The following is an 18958-nucleotide window of genomic DNA, read 5'->3' on the forward strand; positions in this document are numbered from 1 at the left end:
GGGAGGCCACTCCGGCCCCACGCGTGAGCGAACGCCCCGTCCCGCCCGGGCCCGCCGAGCGCGGGGGCCGCCGCCTCCATTTTGCGACGGCCTCAGCCCCCCGCGCGTGGCAGAGCGGTGCCGGCCGCACTCGCGACCCTCCCCTCCGCCGGCGTGAGAGCGCAGGGGCGGGGCCGCGCCTGCGCAGAGGCGGGGTGAGGGGGCGTGGCCAGGCGTTCGGCTCTCGCGAGAGCTCGCGGGCTATATCTGGGAGTGGGCGGGCGCGGGGCTTCCTTTAGTGCGCGTCCGCCCGCCCCACCGCATCCCGCCCTGTCGCCCCGCGCCCGCAGGCCGAGAAGATGGAGGACAGCGCCATGGACATGGAGAGCATGGGCCCCCTGCGCCCCCAGACCTTCCTCTTCGGTAACGGCCCGCCGCTGCCCCTGCTCCGCGCTCCCGGCGCCCGCCGGCCCCTCCGCTCCGCTTCCCTCCACTCAGGCCCTGGCGCCGAGCGGGAGGCGGTGGGGCCGCCGTGGGGGCCGCGGCCTATGCGGCGCGCCTCAAGCGTGGCGGGGAGGGCTTCGGCGGGGGGAGGGGGGGCGCGCGGCGGCTACCGCCGCCGCCGTTGGCCGCCGCGCGCGCCCCCCACGTGGCGCGCCGCAGGCACGTGGCGGCGGCGCGGCCCGGCCCAGGCCCGGCGCGCTTTTGTTCCCCGCGCCCGTCCGCACCTTCCTAAGGAGGCGGGCGGGCGCGGAGCACATGGCCGCGCGGCGGGAGGCGGAGCACGTGGGGGGCGGCGGGCCGTGGCGCCGTTGGGCCCCGCGGGGGGAGGCAGGCCCGGCGCTGGGCGTCCCGGGAGGTGGCATCCTCCGGGCAGCGCGGAGGAGGCCGGAGGTGGATGGGCTTGCAGCGGATGGGGTTTGAAAGGAGTAGGCCGCGGGCCCGGCCGGGGTTTTCCCCCACTCCACGTGGTTTCGCTTGCGCGCCCGCGGTGCCGTTGGTTCTGTGTGTGAGTGCGGAGCCTTGAAGCGGCAAATTTGGGGATTAACAAGCGGTTAGCGTCTAAGTGAAACGGTATGCTTATATTTTAACGGTCTCTTTACAGGCTGCGAGCTCAAAGCAGATAAGGAATATCAGTTCAAAGTAGATGATGAAGAAAACGAGCACCAGTTGTCTCTGAGAACGGCAAGTATTGTTTGGGTTTTGAGTTTTTGTTTTTAGGTAGTGATGTGCAATGTTGTAAGAAGCGTTTTTTTTTTTAACCTGTACTTTTATTTCCTTAAACTTCTTTTTTGTTTCAGTTTTTTAAAGTGGTAAGTGCTTATATGTCAATCTGTTAAATAATCTGTTATTGGGAGTAGGGCATACCGTGGCACTTGATGCATTTGTTGTATTGGGGAAAAAATGTTTGAAACAGCCACTGATGTTTTGTCATTTACAGCAAGCAATACAAGTCTGGTAAAGTTCAAAAATGAATTCACAGTAGGTTAATAAGCATATACTAAATGGAATTAAAGGCCAGAACATACAAGCTGACATCTCTAATGCAATCGTTCAGATCCTGCAGGAGCGCAGGGGGAGAATAGATTTTTGAGAATCATACATAGGTACTTTTTAGTAGACTTTTATTAGAAACTTTATTGTCAAAACTTTTTCATAGATTCAGCAATCATTCCAGTGCTTTTTTTTCCATAAGCAGCCAATAACTAAATCTAAATGGGGGGAGGGGTTATGTTTTGATTTATTGTCCTTAGCATTGCCCTGTCTAAAGCAGAATACTCCTGGAAATCAGGATCTGTCCACTGAGAGTTCTTAAATGTGTTCTTAGATTTTTCTGCTGCTGCAGCAAGCAAGAAACAATATCCCTGGAGGCGTTTAAGGCCAGGCTGGATGTGGCCTTGGGCAACCTGGTTTGGTGGGAGGTGTTGGAACTCGATGATCTTCAAGGTCCCTTTCAACCTAAACCATGCTATGATTCTGTATTTCAAGGCTTCTGGGCTGAGCACATTACTTTTGCTTAGCAGAAAGATAATATGCCACAGCTTCATAGGAAAGGAAATGAAGAGTTGTAGTACCTCTCTACTTCAGGGTTTATTACTGTGTTTATTTAAGCACAAAGATACCTTGATGACACCTGGAAACAAGAGAGTCTTGTAATTATGGATTACTTCCTACAGGACACTTGTATAATAATGCTCTACAAACTTATTCACAGGGATACTTACAACACTTTAATATGGGCATTACAGTTTTGTGAATCATGTCTTCACTTCTTGCATATTATGAAAATTACAGCCTGGACTTGACAATGACTAATTTGTTCTTTATTAGAATTTCTTTTGAGGGAAGAATATAACAGTAAAGCATGTATAGGACAAATTCATGTGAATAGTTCTTCTGAATGTTTGTCATGCAGAATTAAATTAGTCACTGAGTGATACTCGAGTTGTTTGGCTTTATCCAAAGATCCTGTTTTTGAAGAATTACCTGTAGCATCTCTTCTGATGCTGTGTACTTTTCATGAGGGATAAAGTAGACTGGATGCATACAGCTACTTAGTTTTTAGGGTTGGGGGAGGGGGGAAGACGAATTCAATAACCTGTCTTTTTAAAGACAAAAAAATGATATGAGAAATGGGGGTTGAAGTAACAAATGACAAACTGGAAATGTCAAAGAGGCATGGAAGATCTTCGACATAGCTACAAACAGAAAATGCCTTGGCAAGCAGAGGAAGGAGTTGATGGAAGATAAAGCGTGAAGGTAGCAAATACCCGGTGTCTGATCTGTGCAGCTGATAAAAGACATGTGTAAAGATTGACATCTGTCAGTTAAGGTACAAATATGGTGATGGACTTGGGTATAAGGTACAGAAAGAAGTGGGGAGACAAAAGGATAAAAGTGAAGAGAGGAGGATTGATGCATGTAGAGGTAGAAAGTGGCATGAGGGTTTCTGTAGGTGTCTTGCTAATGATAGCTGAGAACATGAAGTGGGATGGTCACTGCTTCATTACCTATTTATTGCCAGTGTGCATTCCTTCAGTGTAGGAATTAAAGCACATAAACAGATACTTTCCAGATGCTCAGTAGATAAATTAAATGCTGCGGGATGGCTTGAACTGGTGCAAATGACAGTAACTGGGGGTGGAGGGCATACTCTTAAATTCTTGTCCTGGTGGGTAGTCCCACCAGCTGAATGATTTCAGTGTTGTTGCAACCCCATTTGAGAGACGAGGTCAGAGCAGCAATTTCACCTCTTTAAACTTACAGTAACAAAACTTGCCAGGAGTAGTGAATCCTATATCCTGTTTCTCAGCCTTCAGTCTGAATACATATTGTTTGGTTCATTATATCCTGCCTAAAAACCAGCTCTTGGAGAATGGAAGTTTGAGTTATATGCTGCTGCCTGGAGCGTTTAAATCCGCATCTTCCATGGAGGGTGGGAAGTTTTATCTTCATAGGTGTTGGGAAAGGAAATGGAGAGCCTTGTTCATGCGTCTAGGGAATAATTGCAGTACTTCATTGGGTTCTTGCTTTTCACATCTCTTGCATGGTAATCCTGATGTCAGAGGTTCAGAGAACTGGAAATGCAGGCCTATCCCGTGTCTGTCACTCATTTGCCTCCCTGCAGCTATGATTTTTGAATCTTCGGAAAGACTTGTACTGAGTGTATGGAATCCAGGCACTTGAGTTTTGAAATGCTCTGGAACAGCAGCTCTCTGGCCTTGGTGAACTAATGCAGAAGGCGTACTCATAAATGACAGTACTGAACCAAGCAGTTGTTAAGACTTAAACTCCTCATTGAGTGTCAGGCAAAAAGTGTGTAGTGTGGTAAAGTGAAGCAATTGGTAGATGAAACATGGCAGGAAGGGGAAGGATAAAGGCTGTCATTCTGTAGTAGTGATAGCAGTTGTTTCCCTTCCTCTTGTACTTCTTCCCTTGGGCCAGCTTCAGTGCTGACTAAACTCGTCACTGAGCCATTTAAATATAATAATCCAGGAGCTAAAGGTCTACTTTTCACTCCCATCAAAAGATGTGACTTGAGTTGCACCTTGAAAGTGCCGGTGTTATGGGGAAAGGGGATCTTGAATTGGGAAGGAGTGCAACTGAATCATTAGCAGTCAGAAATGCAAACTTCAGTCTCAAGAGATACGGAATAGTGAATGGAGTTTGAAAGACTTCAGAATATTTAGGAAGATTCTCAGAATGTGCACTGTTCTTTATTTCACAGGTTACTTTAGGGGCTGGAGCCAAAGACGAATTACATGTTGTAGAAGCAGAAGCATTGGACTATGAAGGCAACCCTATTAAAGTAGTACTGGCATCTCTGAAAATGTCAGTGCAGCCTACGGTAAGTACAGGAACCTGGAAAAATGTACAATAAATTGAAAGACAAGTTAGAAAAGGCTTTGGTTGAATTTTAGTGTGGTTTTTTTTGTCTTTTACATTTACTCTAGTCATCTGTCAATAATAGACTTTTGTTGAAATTGCATTTTTTTAAAGACATGATGGTGATTATGCATGTCATCTTTATGTATAGAAACATCTATATGTATAGAAACATGTAGATGCAAGATGATGCATCTATAGCCTGTATTGCTTTCTTTGAGCCTGGGGTGAGAAAACCCTGTTTTTTCTGCAGGTCCCAAGCTCTTAAGAGATTCTAAAGGTGACTGCTACCCTTTCTTGATTAAAGGGCACCCTGCTTGGCTTTCCTGCCATCTGGAACGTAATTTGAATCAGTGTCGCTGATGTTGTACAAACTGAACTGCACAATGCTGGGGACAGGTGTGATGGATAATGTTCAAATTGGCATTGCTGCCAACAGGAGTAGAAACAAATGGGGCTTTAAAAAAAGTGTGTGTTAATTATGATAAGCAATGGGAGTGTAGTAAACCCTGTTGTGGCGTATTGACCCTGATTTGACTCTAAACACTTCTGGAATATTGTGTCAGATGGAAATTGGGAGTAACTGTACTGGCTTTGGAGCTGTTGGTTTCATTTGAATGGATTCTGTTAAGCATGCTTTGCCTTTAATATTTGAATAAATAACAATCCTTTTTTTCCTTAGGTTTCATTAGGTGGCTTTGAGATCACACCGCCAGTGGTCTTGAGGTTGAAGTGTGGTTCAGGGCCTGTTTACGTCAGTGGTCAGCATCTCGTAGGTATGTGTTACTCTGCTTAACTAAGCTGTGATCTTACTACCTGTCAGCACCAACAGAATTTGAGTGATGTATCTGGTATCTCAAGCAGTACTTTCTTTAATACGGGCCCTCTGAATCTTTAATTGACTGTCTCAGAGGCATGGGGTGACTGTAGGACAAAGGAGTTCAGAGAAATGCTTGCATACCTTTTCTTGCCTCTTGTTTTGTATGGATGAGGGAACTTTGGCAGCCTTGGCAATTCTGGTTCTCATTTCTCCCCTTAAAAATGGGTGTTAGGTTCCTGGTGTTAGTGTCTCACAGCAGAAAGCTGTAAGCTTTATCAGTTGAGAGTGAAAAGACCAAGCTTGGGCTAAAAACTAAGCCAGGACTACTCTTGTCCTTTGTAGAATTGTCATTGAGACTGATCTTTCTCTAGAAGTTCATTTATATGTGCCTCCTTAGAAAGGAAGAAAACTTTATTCTTGACTTCCTATGGCTTCTTTTCTGTGAGGAGTGTTACAGGTAGTGCATAGATGGTTATTTGCCCATTTTGGATTTCAATGTAGTAGTATCTGCATACAGGAAGAGTTTCTCATCTTGGTGTTCAGACTGCTTCCTCCTATCATTTCAGCACCTCAGTAAGACCTTGCTTATTTAAGCGTGGGTGATACTCCTTTGTTTCTTATTAGCAATCTTGTTTTAAATATGGTTAAACGAGGTGGATTTTTTACACATTGCCATCATTTTATCAGCATTAGAGGAAGAACCAGAATCAGATGATGAGGAAGACGATGCAAAAATTGTGAACACTTCAACAAAGAGACCAGCGAGTGGAGGAGGAGCTAAAACACCACAGGTATATAGACTTTCAGTTAGCTTGCCTGCAGAGTTTTCTGTTGGCTTGGTGTTAACGCTGCCTCTAGGAATAAGCAGGTAGGTGGCTTGCGATGATTTACTTAATGTGGGGTCTCTTGAAATCTGTGGGGAAGGATTATTTTGTACTTGATTCTTGACGAGCACTAAATTACAAAGTGTAGTTAAGTACAGATAGTTTCCAAACCTTTGCTGGAGAGGCTAATATGAAGACTACTTTTGCATGGAAGATTCTAGTGTATGTGCAGACTGTAATGTAATCAATGTATTGCAAGGGTTTAAATGCTGTTGTAGCTCTGTAATGTAGAAGGAGAGGTTTATATGCTCAGGGTGTGCTGTAAATTTGTTAATAGTTTTGACTTGTCAGCTGTAACTTGCGATTTTAGTTAAATTGATGGAAGATAGTCTTGTGATTATGCCACAAATTGTTTTGAATCAAAGTTGCTGTTTATTAAGACACAATGGTATTGACAGTTAACATACTTGATTTTTTTTTTTTTAAGAAAAAAGCAAAATTATCAGAAGATGATGAGGACGATGATGAAGATGAGGATGATGACGATGAGTATGTATTCTTCTTTTGATAATGTGTTTTGAAATACAGGGTAAACTTCCAGAATAGGAATTGTGTGACATAACTGGATGTTAAGTGAACGAACTACTTTTTTTCTTGGCTACGAAAAAAGCCCAATTACCTCAACTTTATCTCTGCAATGCAATCTAAATTAGTGTTGTTAAAATATGCCATATTGGGTTATAAAACTTAGTTTCATGTAATTAGTTAACTTCTAATAAATTTAGAACATTCTTTATTAGCAGTGGAAGACCTAAGATATGTGCCTTCAGTATTAAAGCAGAAAGGAGTGCACTTAACTTTAAGTAGAGTATCTGGCCTAACACCTTGCCATGTGTTAAGGTATAAGGTACACCTGGGAAGATTACTTGCTTCCTTCATGAATAAAACATTCTATTGGTGGGGGAGGGAGAAGACGTTCCTAATGTGGTTAAAGCTGCGGGTATGAATCTTTGAGTTATGGTGACTACCTTTCTAATTGTAGGGATGAGGATGACTTGGAGGATGATGAGGAAGAAATGAAAACACCAATAAAGAAAGTAAGTGGTATATAAATACACATTGTGACTCTTTTCACCCATGAAGGATTAAACAGCCTGTTTAATGAACTTGAAAGGAAGCAAGTGATAATATTGATGGACTTGGTATCTGCAGCTAAGTTTGTTCAGACAGAGGGGCAAGTGCTAACACCTCTTAACTTACAGATAGGTGTTAATTAATTGTCCTGATTTTGAGTTGTCTTTGAGATTTCATATGAACGTCCCTAAAGCAGAACCAGAGGGAAGCTGCGTGTACTTTAAGTGAGATAGCTGCTTAGGTTTGAGCTCTGCATTTGTTGTGATGCAGAAGCTCATTGAAGCGTCCTCCTCTTTGTGCATGTTCCATTTTATGATGGACTAGAGATCAATACAAGCGATGACAGTGTCTTGAATCAATGAGTTTAAGAACAGCTATCTGGAATGCGTGAATGGGATGCTTTTGATTTAGCTTGGTCAGTATAAAGAAATTGTAGTAGGACACTAGAATGCTTCAGTGCGAATGCACATCCAGTCTGTGTTTTATTTACTTTGCTGCAGAGGGGTGGCTGGGTTCTTAACAGTGTGCATAGGCACGTGCAGTTGTCAGACTGGTTTCGTGTATTTGGGCAGCAAGAAAAGTCCTGCTCAGAGATGTAGTCTGTACTTTGCCGTTTCAGTTTGTCCTGCATGCTGTGAAAAAAATCTTTAGCAACCTAGCTTCCAATAAAAAGAGAATCTAAATGTGTGAGCCCATTGGAAAAGGTTCGTTTCAGGCATCCAAGTGCTGGCATGCAAAAATCACGTCAGCCCTTGAGTGCCATCTAGTGGTAAAATAAACTGTAAGACAACTTGGCAACTGCAGAGGTAGAAAGAAGGTAGTAATTTTTTTGAACTGGCGTAATTTGGCTTGAATTTATTTTTCCATATCTGCTGTTTAAAAACAGTGTTTTACTGTGCTATATGCTGCTCTGTCCTAATGAATTTCTATAGGTGACGGCAGGAAACCTGCCATCTAATCAAACCTAGTGTGGTTGAAAGAAATGGTCTCTTGATTTATAGGGGAATATAAGAATCCAGTTCTTAAATATACACGTGTTATTGCCCATGCACATCTGAGGTATTTCTCTGTGAGACACCAAACGAGGTAATGGTTGTGTTACAAAAAACAAGTAGCATTGAGGCAGATGTTGGAATTGCAGTGCCATCTGGAATTAGTCTTATGCAATATCTGCCCCCAAAAGTCTCTGTGGTAATAAGAAAAGATGTAGTATATCAGGGAAATACAGTGGCGGTACCACATAGTTGTATGGCATTTTAACAAAACTTGATCTTGGTTATGTGTTGTGCTGCACCAACAGTTTTTCATTTGAATTCCTGTAGCATACATGCTTTTTTCTGCTGGTCATGTTGCATGGGCTATGAGAATGCTTTTTTTTCTTTTATATTAAATAGTAAGTATTTGTCACTAAGTCTTGAGTATTATGTTAATGAGCTTAACATTTAGTAGCTGTTTTTCATGGCAAATGAACTTAAGTGCTTTCTTTTCAGCCTGTTCGTGAGGTTTCAGGAAAAAATATGCAGAAAGCAAAGCAAAATGGAAAAGACTCTAAGCCGTCCACACCAGCATCTAAATCAAAAGTGAGTGAAGACAAATGAGTAGAAGAAATGCTTGTTCTAGTGTGGATGCTAGTTTTCTCACCCAACAGTAATTTTAAATAATGTACTAACCATTAAGTTAGGTTTTTGAATCTTGCTGTGAAGTATGCTGGGGATACTGTTCGTTGCTTCATGTTCTCCTGTGACGCTCTTTGGTGATCAATATATAACTATAACAGCCAGGATTCGAAATCAGACACGCTGTCCCTTGTGAGTATTTGTGATCCCACAGTTTAAAACGCAATTCTATTGCAGCTGCTTGTATAAGAGGACGAGTGCCAACTGTGTTGCCACTGCAGTACAGCAGGAGGCTGCTGCCGATAAGGAAGTCTCACTTAATTGGTCTGTTTGAGAACTAACAGTTTTCTTGTTCAGTTGCTCTCTAGTTGTCAAGCTTCCTTAAGCAGCTTTTCCTTGCTGCATATACTTAAGCATGTGTGCCCAGAAGGTTGATGCAGAAATTAGTGCGGGGTGGATGGATGGCAGGATAGCATCTAAAAAGCAGTGCAGATGTGTGCTTTGTAAAGCATGACCTAATCTGGCTGCAGTTGTGGAGTCAACTCTAAATCACTGAATGTTTGGGTTATTTTCAGTTCCATAGCTGGGAGTAAGCTGTGTCGGCATGCGCCCAGAAGCATAAGATATTAGCTGTGCTAAGTGTAGTAACTCCAGACTTAAATGTTGTTGTTTTCCTTGTCTGAGGAATGTGTGAGAAGCACAAATGTGACTTCTGTGACTTTTGAGAACTATCTGAAGTATCTGTGTGATAGCTAGTTCTTCTATTCTGTATAACTTCTACAGTACGTTTTAAGTCCTGTTTTTAGAAAACTTGATCTTGTATACTAAGCAGCTTTATGTATTTGCAAGTTCTAATGAAATGAATAATTTTCAGACTCCAGATTCCAAGAAGGATAAATCTCTAACTCCAAAAACACCAAAAGTCCCTCTGTCGTTAGAGGAGATTAAAGCAAAAATGCAAGCATCTGTAGATAAGGTGAGTTTTTTGAATTTAAGAAATGGTTATGGGTCACTGATCGCTATGCTGTTACCAGAGTGTATTGATGTTGAAGCTCAGAGAAATGAAAACTTATTTGGGACAAAAAGAAACCTCTGTACTCATGAGAAACAAGCACCTACGTTTGGTTTTGTATTCCTCCAGTAGTGACGATTGGTAATTTGGTGTTTCTTCTTGAATTGTCTCAGTTAAAATTTTTAAAAAAACCCAAACCCTACAACAAAGCAAAAAACAAAGCAACAAACCTTGGGCAATATTTAGTCTAAAGTTGTCGTAACTAGTGTACACGCTTTATTTTAGGCAACTAGAGCAAAGCAGAGTTCTTCACATGCTTGGGATTGCTTGGTATTAAAGTAGTACCCAACTTCGATATTCTGATGCTTGTAGGGCTATAAAACTTCCAGAAGGGGGAGATAGGTGCTTGTGCTATGCATTAATGAATCAATGAAAGCATTTGCTTTCTGAAATGGAGATCTGGGGTTAATCATGTTTTGAAGGTCACAGGGCAATCACTTGGCTTTTGATTGCCATCGGCTTTGACTAGCACTTCACGGTTATGCATATGAATAGTATTCTTCACTGCTATTTAAATGTAAAAAAGAAAATGTGTTTTAGTTACAGGCTGGCTGGGTAAGTGTAGCAGGTAATAGCAATTCTTTGCCCCTGAGCCAAGTTTGGAAACCTGTGTGCTAGCTAGGGGTGCAGTTCAGTGCACACCTCTGCTGCAGAATAGGTGGTAGTGAGGACTCAACACCTAGATGATGAGTTCTGCATTTACTTCACTAGGTCTTGGGAGTGTGTTTATAGATAATAAGCTCATTTGTGACTGAACTGGATTCTTTATTGGAGACTTACTTTTGGCTAAAGCCTGCACTGATGTAAGTGTTAAGAAGAATTCTGGGTTTTTTAGTTTGATCTGAGATGATAAACTTTCCATCTCAGGCTGGCAATCAAGTCACCTAAAGAATTAGGATTAGCTTCTGCTTAGATTCTTGATGTTTGGAAGCAGTTTAGTCCCAGGAACACAAAATAAGACAGTGTTTCAATATAGAGCGGATGCAGAGTGAGCAACGACAGCTTGTGATCAGGATCGAAATGCATATCCCTAAACTGTGAGTTCGACAGGGATGGATGGTGTCATTCTGCTAGGTGAAACTAACCTCTTGGATCTAGTGGGTGCTAGGGTGGTTTTATGCGTGACTCAGGAGCCACAATCAGTGTTGTTTCTGCAGCATAAGCAGAAGTGGCTGAGCTGCTCCCAGTAGACAGATGTCCCTATGGCGGGAAGCCTGTAGAACAGGCAACTAGCAAGTAGCTTTAGAATATATGTTCTGTTGCTGAAGAGTTTTTACTGCAAAATGCTATGTAAGCACAAATATGTAGAAGCAATAGCAGGCAGCTGAATTAAATGTTTTCCAAGATGGTACTAGAGCATACCTTTAGTGTATGTAAGGCAAAAGGTTTGTGCGTTGCCATATACAACAACACTTTTAGCTGACAGCCAGCAAGTTAGCAGCTTTTTAAAGAGTGGATCTGCTGTATTGTGTAGTAAGTAGATGTCAACAAGCTAATAGAAAAGCATCACTGCTTGACAGAATCCAGAGGTAAGACACCGTCCAAATCCAAGCTTTTTGGTCGCAGTATTGCGGTTTCAAATATTCCTAATGTAGCTTTGTTTCCTTTGAAGATAAAATTGCTGTGTCTTCTGCAATGTCCTGGGTAGCAGCTAAGTGTGCTATCGTAATTGGCATGGCATACTTCAACTGATGTCCCGGAAAAATATTACTCATGGGGCATGGTAAAGTAAATTGATGTCTCTTAAAATAATGTACTGTATTATTTTGCCTGGAGATAGAAGACATGAAGATAAACCTAGATCCCTGAATCACTGAATCTGCTTTGTACATTTGAGTATGTACGAATGCAATTTCAGAGATACAAGCAAACGTCTCTAGAACAGTTCTTTGAATTCCTAAATGTAATGTATTAAAATGGGTCTTTAAGGGTAGGTGGGAGATGAGTTAATTTTTTGCTTTAGAGTTGAAGTTGGAAACCTACCTGTGAAGGGTAGTAATGTCTTGCGCTGTATGCAGTAGTAAGAATCCATAAATATGGAATTAGTTCTAGTTTATCTGAATAGCATATGAATGTTGAGTACAAACAAGGTTATCTGGAGTGGTGAATGCTTTCTGTTATGTTTTTGAGCATGAGCAATGATACTTCTACAGCCATTTTGGTGTGTGGGCACTCAATCCTGTGGCAAATACCTGGGTACTGCAGAGAAGCAAACCTCTATAAATAGTTTAAAAGCAGATTGGTTTGGGATGTTGCAAGGTAAGTTCAGTAACTTTCCATGTGTATTGCAAAGGATTTAAGCTTCATAAGTTTTTCTTTTTTATTGGAGTCATTAAATGACCTGCATACACTAACGCTTGCTTTTTTCAAAATAGGGTGCTACCCTTCCTAAGCTGGAACCCAAATTTGCCAACTATGTTAAGAATTGCTTCAGGACGGAGGACCAGAAGGTAACTGAATTTATTGGAACTTGATAAAGTCCAAAAACTTTTATAACCTGACTTAGGGATTCTTTTCCACTTCTTAATCTTTACAAGCTTTGGACCGTTTCAAAGGGTTACAAACCACGAACAATACTTCAAATTAAATAAATGGGAACGGTTTTAAGGGTTTAGTTGGCTAAGATGGGAAAGCTAATATTTTATTACATTTTTCCAGCTTTTATATGGCTGGTAAATTATCTCTTGCTTACTAAACCCACAGAATTTTCCTTTTGGCACCATATTGGCTAAGGAAATGAGCTGTGGTTTTCCTTGCTGCTGAATTTGGCCACCTAGGCCAGTCTGCTGTTCAGCCTTTTGTTGGGGAGGGTGTCTGGGAGGGGGAACTGTTTTGCGATTGAGATTATGGCTTTCTTGCTATGTTTTCTCCCAAAGTCAACTGAACTCTTGTAGGAGGGCAAGCCAAAAGGTGGTATCAGGAAGCAAGTTTCTGAATTAGTTATTACTCGACATACACTGGGCTAAAATGTGTCTTAGATTTCCCTATCAAAATTCCTGTGAGTTAAAACTTTCTTCCAGTGACAGAATTCCTTACGCTTTCCTGCTTCCTTCGGTGGTTCAGAGTAAACTTGTCTGATAGACAAATTGATAGGTTCTTGAAAGAATGTTTTAAAGCAGTTAGCCTCAGCTACTGGAGTGGGTCTGACGTTAGCCAGGGTAGGCAGAGTTCAGCCAATATTTGCCTAGCTGGTCCACACCCATCCTCTTGCTTACCTTTGCTGAATTCTTACTGTTGTGACTTACAGGGAGTAAGTCTTCTAGCAGAAGGACCTAGTGTCTTGCTTTTTGTCTTGCTTTTTCTCTGAAACGAATGCATTTTTTGTTGTAATTTAATGTCAATATTTTGTGGAGTAAGCGGAGATAGTAAACTGAAAATAATGAGGAAAAATGGATTTCAGTTTCTAACTTTTTGTGTACACTTCCAGGTCATTCAAGCTCTCTGGCAGTGGAGACAGACTCTGTAAGAAAAGAAAACAGTTTAAACAGTTCATTAAAATCTGCAGTCTTACTTCTGTAACCATTATTTGGCTGTCCTTTTTACAAATGCTGAAAGAGCTTTCCCTACCATGTCTGATAAATGTCATCCAGATTACCTTGCCAAGAATGTGTTGTCCAAAATGCCTGTTTAGTTTTTAAAGACGGGACTCCACCCTCAGCTTCATTTTAAGTATGTATGGAATGTTTTGATAAGGCATGGTGGTGGTGGTGGTCAGACAAATGGAAATGGTGGGGAGACTAAATGTATGTGGAAAAAAATAAAATTTAGTATTTTAATAAAGTACTATCGTTTCTTTTTTTATGAGTTTTGGGGGTAGTCTGCAGAACTGAACCCAGAAGATAATAGGGCTTTGAAGTTCTCACAGGAACTACTGCTAAGTATTTTAGCTACTTCTTTTTACCAAATACACATCAGATAGTCTCGTTTATGTTGTCAACTTTAGTCCAATTCCACGAGCTTTACAGCTACGGAGCAGATGATTGGTGAGAAGACTTAAGTGGTAAGCGGGGCTTTATTCTTGTCTGGAAGTGACCACTAATTATGTAATTGCTTAAAAGAGCCTTTCCTGCATCTCAATTTCTGACCTGCTTCACTGCTCTTTGGTTTATGGTTTCTAACGACTGAGTTTGTAGGGCTTGTGACTCCGCTTGTAAAATGTAGTAGTTGTGATTTGAGAATTGCTGGCTGTGCTCTTCCTTCTGAGGGTCTGCAGTCTCTGAGGTCGTCTCGCGTAATTACTCCTGTGAGGGTTTTGTGGAGAAGAGAATTCGTTTGAATGCTTTAGGGTGTGCTGAGAGCTCACTGAGGGAGATCAATGCCAGTGGATGAATTCCTGGGAATGATGAGGAGCTAATCTCCAGCAAATCCCAAAAGCTCAGGTGGGCAGGTAGTCTTACCGCAGTTTGCTGGGTCTGTTCTGATTATTGCCTATCAATGATACTGAGAGGCTGAGTTAAAACAAATTTTGGGGCCATTCTTGGTTGTCATATAAAGTAGAAATGTCAAAGTATAAGGGCTCTTTCAGATGAAGGGGAAGGAAAACGTGGAAATCATGCCTGGCACTGAACTCTTCCTCAATGCTCTTGTCTAAATGCTGTATTGCTTCAAATGCTTGAATGCTGTATCTGTGTAGTAACCGCAGTAATGGTGTGAAGACAGAAAGAATACTTAAAAAACATTTAAGCAGTTGTAACTATTAAACTGATTCAATCATTGCTATGTGTGAGAATTAATGCAACTGTTTTCTACTTTTCACAGCAGAAAATCTTGTTTGAGAACAGAAGGGAGTTTAAGCAGGCTTTACGAGGTTGAGGCTTTTTCCCACTTGGACTCGCGCAGTTGGGGTCCTACAGCAGTTACCATCGCAAGACATGGTAAAAACCATGCGCCAGTTGGGCACGGGGTCTCTTTATTTTACTAGAATACTTTTTTTTTTTAATTTTTTCAGAAGCAGAATGTTTAATTTGGTTTGCAGAATTCACTAGAAATATTTGTCTGCTATTGTGAAACCTTAAGTTTCTATAGTTGAGATTCTGGGCATGATGGGAGACCAATGCAAGTCTTCAGAAGCAAGTATTTGGTTTTGGAAAAACAAAGCCAAGCAAAGCGCATGGTAGAAAAGCGAAACATGGTGCAAGTCTGGTGTCAAAAATTCATTTAAGCTTGAGTATAATTGCAGCTTGTGAAATGGCAGAGTATAAGGGTTTGAAATGCCTGTTTCAGTGGGGTTATGTCAACAGATGATGTCATATGCACAAGTGAGAGCAAATTTCCCTGGTGAAATAGAGCTAATGGCACAGACAGGCTTATTTAAGCAAAATTGCCCTCAATTTTGGCTGAAACAAGTGAAAATTGTACAGTAATTTCAGTAAGAGGCTATCCAGCCAATAAAATATGCAGAGTATTAAACATTTAAGAAAAGCCGGGGTGTTGTCTGTCTTCGAGTCCTTTTTGGATGCAGGGCTGTCGGGCACAGCCGCGCCGGGCAGGAGGGCTGCAGGGGGAGGATGGAAAACGTATTCCAGTGTACAGCCAAGGTGTAATGTCAGTCAAATCTCTTGGGCTGCTGTAAAGCATCATGAGGCATCTGCATCACGGGCACAAAAATGGTAACTTTACGTGGCCCTGGTTCACTTGCTCAGTCTTCCCTGCTGGTTTTGTGTTCTTGCAGCTGCAGGGGTCAGCGTGGCTGTGGGCTGCTCTGCTCCTGGCTGCGTTGTCGTCTGCCCCGTCTTCCCTACTGGGGGCAGAGCTCACCCAGTCCTCTTAAGCACTCTGCTCCTCTTGGGACTGGCCATCCGACAGCTCCATGGGGCTGCTGGGCTGCACAGCTATATCCTCCAGGATGTTCACGTGCAGCCGCCAGTTCTTCCACTTCAAGTTCTCTAAACCCAGCCTCAAAGGTTGCATTCAAAAAAATCTTAGTTTAAACTCGGATGTGAAAATAGATGTTAAAGAGAAGGTACCACGTACCAGATGTAGGTTATTGAAGTACTGTTCTTGACTTTCTACAGAGATGAAACATGTATTTACCATGGTAGTAATGACACGATTGCAGCGGAGTGTAGTGTTTTGATGGCAACGTTGAGGGTTATCATCCTGTGTGATCCTGGTCCTTGAGGATGGCTTATTTGAGAGCATGGAGGTACGTAATCGAGTGCATTGATGCAAACAGGGTTTCTCACTCTACCATGGGAAAACAACTCTCCTTCCCTTTACAGGATGGTAAAACACCTCTCCAGGTGGCTGTCCCTTGACCTCTCCTTTCTCCATGGAATTCCTCCCCCTACTGCCTCTCCTGTTGCAGGACCCTTCTGTGCCGTGTTTTTCCCATGCTTGGTTTCCTCCCCGAAGCGTTTTGTTCCTTAGGATGAGCAGGTACCGGGTGGTGGTCCCCAGCAGAGGACAAGGGGAAGGCCACAGGTCTGAGTGGGTGTGGGGACCAGGCGGGTCCTCTGCTGCTCGGTGCTGCCTGCAGGTACAGCTGCTCCATACGCATCCACATCTCTGATGTTTCTGGACACCTGATTTCAGAGGCGGTGATAATAGAAAGATACCGTCCTGCAGTAAAACCGCCTTTTCCAGCTTCAGGAGGTCTTGGTCTGTGTCTTATTCCTTGGATTGTTCAAGAAAAGTGCTTGTGGCTACCTTAGGGTCTGTCTTGGGGTTCTGTTTGCTCCTGTGAATCAAGCTGGCTGGCCAAAACGGTGTGTTATGGTGGGTACGGGGCTCTGTTGCTTTGCCTGTGCTCAGCAATGGCTGCAGCCTTTGGAGAGGAACAACTTGAGCGTGGCTGGCAGGAGGGTGGGAGGGAGTGTGTGTGGGCTGAGGTAATGGAAAACAGGGCCAGGATGGGTGGTGGTTCTGGGCTTCTTGCCACCCAGACAGTCCCTCAGGGGCTAAGTTCATGCTGGAACATGCTCGCTGTCCTCTCCTCTAGAAATCTTACCCAGATAGCCCAAGCTACGTCCTGTCTCCGTCCCAACGTGCCATTACTGACTGGCAGCCAAACTCCCAACTTTTCCTTCCCCCTTTCCCTGCGGAACAAGCACATAGATCCTTATTCCTCTTGCCATTTTCCCAAAGGGGAATTAAAGACTGGATCCTGCTTAGGAAATGTCACAGGAAAAGCTGCAACCGAATGGGGTGGTTTGGAGCGCAGCGTTCGATGGAGCGCCTTTATTCCCTGGCCTTGTCAGTAGGGCCTGGCAAACGGCAGCGAGCGCAATTGGTTGTGTTGAGTGAGGTTTGGAGGTTTTGTGATCTGGTATTTATTAAGGGCTGCTTTGTCTGAGTCCTGCCTCTCGTAATCTCAACAAGGAGAGCTGAGCCTGTGTGACTGGGTAGAGGAGAAGGCGTACAGGACTTCCAGGTGTGACTGACGGGGCCTGACCCGGCCTCCCTTTTGCAGACAGCAGAGGGAAGGCCCTGTTGTCCTACTTGCTCGTTTTTATCTACATTGACAATTTTGGGAGCAATTCTGTGGTGTGCTGGGTCAGCTCTTCAGTGGTCGTCCGTTGGGTTGTCTTATGCAAATGGATTTTAAGCCATACCTTATTTGGACCAAATAAATCAAATGTATTCAGTGTTAATTGTAGATGATATAAGTGTGCAGTGGAGGCCTGTGGTCAGTTCTAGGGGAATGGCTTTTGCTCTGCTCCTTATTTTCTTCAGAAACTTTCTTTGCCCCTTCTACCACTTCTACCAGCTCCCCTTAACCAAGCCAGAAGAGCCTATGTAGGAAAAGGATTTCTGGAGAAAACAAAGAACAAGAAAGGGCAATGAGTCAAATAAAAAGAGAAATAGGTGATTGAAGGTCAAAAGTGAGAATAGGAAAAATGGAGACCTTTGGTGAGGTGCTTAGCAGGGGACCTCTGACAGCACCGGCCACTTCCACAGGTGGCCATGCAGGCAGTGACATGCTCAGCCCAGGGAATGGGAACCGGCATCCTCGAAGGGCAGATGGCGAAAGGAGGGAACGTAATTAGGCCACTCAAACCGGAATTGATGTGCCTGGTTCATCTTAGACTTACTGTTTGGTTGATGGTGGTGCTAGAAATGGTCTTTTTTTTTCTTTTTTATAAACAAGGTAATTTTGTTAGAAGGGTCCTGCAATCTTACTCAAGATCCCTTCAACTAATTGCTGGGGCTGTAAGCCTGTGGAGCCAAATCCATTTCTGTTGACTGACTTGGTATTTAAGAGAAAATGAGTTCCTCTTGAATGAGGTTATAAATGGTCAGAGCTGTTTTCAAACTAAGCCTCAGGTTTTCTATTTGATTTTTCTTTTTTTTTTTTTTTTTATTTTTATGAGAAATAACTGCAGGGAGAGTTAAAGGCATTTTGTAGCTTGTTGGGGTATGTTTTGCTGCTGTAGCCACCTTTACCTGTGCCTGGTTTGTCTAACTTTTCCGATTACTCCTCACATTTGTCCCAAAGCTTGTAATGGTGATACTTCCCCAAGAAAGTCCTTGGTGAGAGGCTTCTCGTGACACATATTGCGCTATATCGGAGCAGTACATATTATCCCAGCATTGCTTTGAGTGCTGCTTCCCATAAGTATCTGCTGCTTTAGTTCTTCCCTGTATGTAAATGCATGTGCATGGACAGTGGACAACTACAGCTAATAGGTAAAACTTTCAATTTATTTATAAAGCCACCTCTGGCCGTTAGGACATTCTTCCCTGTCCCTTAACTCTTTCCATTACTCTTAAGCATTTTCTTCAGATTTTTCACATGGAAATAGGTTTTAACTGAATGACCCCACCTATAGATAAGGGCAATAACATGTCATGGGGTCATCATAATGAAGGCGACTCAGCCCTTGTGATCTCCAGAGACCACAGAAGGACAGGGGAATTGGGGGATCTTGGCTTCTTTTTTAGGGTCTCAAACTAGGAGAGATGCTTCTGCTTGTTCCCTCTAGCTTTATGGTTCCTGATAGTCCCTTCCAACTCTTTCCCAGTTCTATATCATGCCACAGCCCTTCTCCTTGCTAACTTGGTCTTCCACTGCTCCTCAGGCTTCTCTCTTTTACTTCTGATCCTTATTGGTTCCACTTCTGGTCTGTTCCATGCATTGCTGTTGTGAGCAGTGCTGTCTTTCCCTGGTCAGTCTCGCTCTCTCAGT

General features: G+C 43.0%; 1 protein-coding gene across 1 annotated transcript; it reads left to right on the forward strand.

Moving 5' to 3' along the window:
* Window positions 1-265: 265 nt before the first annotated feature.
* On the forward strand, window positions 266-13614 carry NPM1 (nucleophosmin 1). Its single transcript, XM_082489687.1, has 11 exons — window positions 266-402; window positions 1085-1164; window positions 4208-4327; window positions 5048-5141; window positions 5873-5976; window positions 6497-6558; window positions 7052-7106; window positions 8634-8723; window positions 9634-9735; window positions 12207-12281; window positions 13259-13614. Exons 1-11 carry the CDS (start codon window positions 339-341, stop codon window positions 13295-13297), a joined length of 885 nt encoding a protein of 294 aa, XP_082345813.1. The 5' UTR covers window positions 266-338; the 3' UTR covers window positions 13298-13614.
* Window positions 13615-18958: the final 5344 nt, after the last annotated feature.

Source organism: Vanellus vanellus, assembly GCF_965231255.1.
Source record: "Vanellus vanellus genome assembly, chromosome: 13".
In the NCBI taxonomy this organism is placed as follows: Eukaryota; Metazoa; Chordata; class Aves; order Charadriiformes; family Charadriidae; genus Vanellus; species Vanellus vanellus.

Bases quoted from the DNA above. Each gene is read 5' to 3' on its own strand.
- NPM1 (XM_082489687.1), top strand. From the start codon at position 339: ATGGAGGACAGCGCCATGGACATGGAGAGCATGGGCCCCCTGCGCCCC. The intron at 5,977-6,496 runs GTATATAGACTT...TTTTTTTTTAAG, and splicing joins GAGGAGCTAAAACACCACAG to AAAAAAGCAAAATTATCAGA. The intron at 6,559-7,051 runs GTATGTATTCTT...TTCTAATTGTAG, and splicing joins GATGAGGATGATGACGATGA to GGATGAGGATGACTTGGAGG.